General features: G+C 48.5%; 1 protein-coding gene across 1 annotated transcript; it reads right to left on the bottom strand.

Annotated features, from left to right (window-relative positions):
- Nucleotides 1-494: 494 nt before the first annotated feature.
- LOC119382009 (uncharacterized) lies at nt 495-2128 on the bottom strand (the record flags this gene model as incomplete). The annotated part of the gene is made up of 3 exons (XM_037649752.2): nt 495-793; nt 1013-1291; nt 1505-2128. Coding segments are annotated over 3 exons (1200 nt in total), but the record flags the coding sequence as incomplete, so codon positions are not given.
- Nucleotides 2129-4624: the final 2496 nt, after the last annotated feature.

Below are 4624 nucleotides of genomic sequence, written 5' to 3'. Positions count from 1 at the left end.
GCGGTTACGCGTTGATTGAGACTATGTTATCACCTGAGGCATATACCCGCATAACATGAAGTCTGGTATACGGGTATGTGCCACATGTGACTGAGGGAAAGGATTTCATGACGTACGCGACAGGTATTTTGCGCTATTCACGTCATGACCAGTGAATCGTGTTCGTTATACACTCATCCAATGCTGTGGAAATTTTGGTATATTACAAACTATGGAGACGACCAGGAGAGCGCCCAGACGTAGGCGGCTAGATAGATAGATAGATAGATACGTAGATAGAAGAAGAAGAAGATGCTTTTAATGAGAAGAAGGAGGAGAGGTCGGCCTGGAAAGCGGGTTCTAGTCTGCTACTCCTCACGGGGGTAAGGGGAAAGGGGAAAGAAAGAGAAAGAGGGAGGTGTGATGATAGGCGACGATGGTATGGCAAATGAGTCACTGTACACACTGTTTTGCACGGGGACAGGGCACGCGCAAAAGTCTTTATGCCGCACATGCTCTAAAGACGAGCATCTAAACCTGTATCACTTAGAAATCTCAATAGGCACTTTAAACTTCGTTGGGCCTGGTCTGCATGCTCCCAAGCACCCAAAAGCTTCTCCTCCGAAAAAGGTCGGGAGTCCAGACGATCTACGACGCACTTAAGTGATTGTCTTTCGGTCGCGTACTGAGGACACACGCACAGGATGTGGTGAATAGTCTCAGACGTGTGACACACACTGCAGTTAGGGTTTCGCTCCTGCCCAATCTTGCAAAGGTATCTTCGTGTATACGCAACACCCAGCCGCAATCTATGTAGTAGTGTTTCTTGGTCTCTTCTTAACCGGAATGGAATCAGAAAAGCACGACCAGAGTCAAGTCTGTAAAGACGTTCTTGGCGATAATTAGGGTCATTCCATAAGCGTGTCATAGATGTTTTCATAGATTCAGACAGCAAGCCATTGATGTCATATCGGGAAAATTGAATTGATATGACTTCGCCGTTAGTGTGCGCCATTTTTGCTTCTGCGTCAGCTTGCTCGTTCCCAGCTATGCCACAGTGACTTGGAATCCATTGCAATGCAACGGTATGCCCGGATTGAGACGCCTCAGATAACATATTCATTATGTCACACACCAGAGGACTGTATGCGGTTCCTTGCTTCATGTAATTGCTGATAAGTTGAAGTGCCGGCTTGGAGTCACAAAATAATGTCCATTTCGCGGGACTCTGTTGTACAATGTAGCGGGCAGCTTGTCGGACGCCGGTCAGCTCAGCAGCAGTAGATGATGTCCGATGCGCTATCTTGAAGCGTTTCGTGATGCCCATGTGAGGAACCGTGAAAGCTGCTGCTGAGGACGTCTGCGTGACAGACCCATCAGCAAAAATATGCACCGTATATCCGTACATATGGGCAATGTACGATAAAGCAAAATGCTTAAGTCCAGCGGTTGGTATTTTTGACTTCTTTGTTATCCCCGGAATCGAGAGTCGCACGATTGGTTTAGGCATCGTCCAGAGAGGTACTCCGGGAGTCGCTTGTGGTGCATAATTCGAGGGCAGCAGATCTTGCTGCGACATCACAGCTTCCGAGTATGCAGCATTGGGTCGTCTGTTAATAATGTCTCTCAGTGGATGGTCTCGGTGCCTTGTCAATAACCTCAGATGTACTCGCAGTGGCTCGTGTTTAAGATAAACGCGAGCTGGACAAGCGCGTGCTTCTGTAATAGTACCCCATGTAGAAGTACATCGAGGTACTCCTAGGCAAATTCTGAGGGCGCGGGCCTGAGCACTCTCGAGCGTACGGACAGCAGATGTGCAAACACGAGAAAGAACAGGAGCACTGTAGCGGAGGTATCCAACAAAAAGTGCCTGGTATAGCTGTAGTAGAGATGACTTCGATGGCCCCCACGATTTTCCAGATATATGGCGAATGACATGGACAAAGCTGTCTAGTTTTTTTCTTAGTGCAGAGATGTGCTTCGACCAAGATAAATCCCGGTCGATGATAACTCCGAGAAACTTGTGGTGAGTTACAGAAGGTATGACGTTCCCATCTATCACTACAGGGTAGCAAGCCATTGACTTTCTCGAGAATGCCAGGATTGCACTTTTTGTCGGGGAGAGTTGCAGTCCGCGGCTATTAAGATATGTGGACGTTATCGATACCGCACGTTGTAGCTTCGTCTGTACTTGCAAACGCGTTAGACTCGTGGTCCAAATGCAGATGTCATCTGCGTACACAGATACCGAGATTTTGCCTCCTAACTTTTTAGCGAGGCCAACAAGTACAATATTAAATAATGTTGGGCTCAGGACTCCTCCCTGAGGCACGCCGCGATAGACGGGATGGTTGTTTGTATCACCATCTACAGTTGTCATAAATACTGCTCTTTCTTGAAGATAGCTGGCTATCCACTGATGCATACGGCCGCCAATACCATAGTCTTCAAGAGCATTCAGGATCGCGTCATGCAGAACATTGTCGAATGCACCTTTGATGTCAAGGAAGACTGCAGCCGTCAATCGGTGGCGCCGTTTCTGGTGTTCAACGGTCGTTACTAAATCGATCACACTGTCGATTGATGATCTTCCCTTCCGGAAGCCAGTCATCGCGTCTGGATATATATTTTGCTTCTCCAGAAACCATTCTAAGCGCAACAGAACCATTCGTTCCATGAGTTTTCCTACACAACTTGCAAGTGCCACAGGTCTGTAGGAAACCATATCACGGGGAGACTTGCCTGGTTTCAGCAATGCCACTATCTTACTTGTTTTCCAATGTGCCGGCACAGTTCCAGATGTCCACGAAAGGTTGTACAAGGATAAAAGTTCTTCGGTCGCTCGAGGGCCAAGGTGGCGCAGAGTAGAATAGGTGATACCATCAGGCCCAGGCGCACTGGAGCGTTGTGAAATAGAAATTGCCGCACGCAGCTCCTGCAGCGTGAAAGGAAGATCGAGACGGGCGTCTGCTGTAGGAGGTGCGCATCGAAGCAGTGGAACGACCGTTGTTGCAGAGCCAGAGATGTGTAGGCAGAATTCTTCCGCGATCTGCTTCTCGCTGCATGACCTGATGATGGCCAATGCGCGGAAGGGACGTAGTTGCTGAGGAGAACATGGTAGAGCCCGTACAACGTGCCATATCTTAGACAATGGTTTTCGTGAGTCCAGGGTGGTGCAAAATGTCTTCCAGTTTTGCCGGCCAAGCTTTTCTAAGTGCCTCTGAATTTTCTTTTGCACATTGCGGGAGGTCCTCAGGTCTAAGATCGATCTTGTTCGCCTGTGTTTGCGTTCAGCTCGACGACGGACTGCCCGCAGCTCTTCATATACGGCATCAACAGGCTTCCTGGAATTAGATACTGTGACGACACGTGTTGTTGTCTGCATTGCGTTGGCAATTCGTTCTTCAATTTCTGTCGGAGAAACTATGGAACCACACGACTTTTCTAGCTCATCTTGAAAAGCCTTCCAATCTGTGTATCGCCTACGAATGCTTGCAACGCCGGTATACCATCGTAGTTGTACGTAAGTAGGTAGGTGATCACTGCCATATGTTTCAATGTCTGCGCACCAGGCAGCAGATGATGAAAGGCATCGAGAAGCTATAGCTAAGTCGAGACAGCTGCTGTACGTTGTGCCACGGAAATATGTCGGTGAGCCGTCGTTGAGAATATGAAGGCCATTATCACTTGTGAAATCTAGAAGTTGTCTTCCCCGAGTACTTATGACACTGCTGCCCCAAAGATGGTGATGCGCATTAAAGTCGCCTACGATGACGCTGAGGTCCTTGGCTCGAGTCGATGACAAGTTTCAGGTACCCAGCGTCAAATCTTCCTCTCGGAGGAATGTAACCACCAATGACCGATATCGTGCGTCGTTTTAGCTTCAAAGTGATGGAAACGTACTCATTACTGTTATGCACAGGAATTTGGTTTTGGGAATACGTGAGGTCACAGCGTGCAAATAGTAAAAGTTTGCTAGGGTTTCCACTCGTCTGAGACGTGAATTGTTCATATCCAGATAGCCTGAATGCTGAAGTCATATTCGGCTCGCATATCACAGCAACAGGAAATCGATATTTCAACATTCTCTGTTTAAAATCTGCGAGGTGACCTCGTAGACCTCGTGCGTTCCATTGAAATATAACAGAACGGTTGATCCTTTCAGTCAGTGATGGTGGTGAGGCTGCTGACGCCATGATTTTGTGGTGGTTTTTATATAGCACCAAGCACTGGTTCTAGTCCGTCTAGAATTTGCACTGCAGCCTTAGCAACGGGCGTCTTGACACCAACAAGTAACATTCGCAAGGCACGGATCAACTGCGTAAGCATTGCCTTGATTTGCCCATCCGATGACGAAGTCTCACGTTCATGCTGGCTTTCTGGCACCGGCGCTTCCGCACTCCGAGATGGCAGGGAAGGCCATGTGGTAACGTCCTTGTTGCTCTTCAGGCAGGATGTGCTGGAGGTAGAGACCCCGCTTCGGATATAACAGGAGCACGCGCTGACTCTTCAGGGAGTACAGGCTGTCGTACCATAGCCGATGTTGATCTTCTGCGATTACGAGAGCGCCTCTGGCGACGGTGCACCTTGGTAGCCGCTTCTCTGTGCGTGGAGTGATCTCGTACCATCTTCCTAAGTACGGTCA

The sequence above is a fragment of the Rhipicephalus sanguineus genome, chromosome 2, assembly GCF_013339695.2.
Source record: "Rhipicephalus sanguineus isolate Rsan-2018 chromosome 2, BIME_Rsan_1.4, whole genome shotgun sequence".
NCBI classification, from domain to species: domain Eukaryota; kingdom Metazoa; phylum Arthropoda; class Arachnida; order Ixodida; family Ixodidae; genus Rhipicephalus; species Rhipicephalus sanguineus.
The sequence above is the reverse complement of the archived record's forward strand: the minus strand, read 5'-3'. Positions and strand labels throughout refer to the sequence as shown.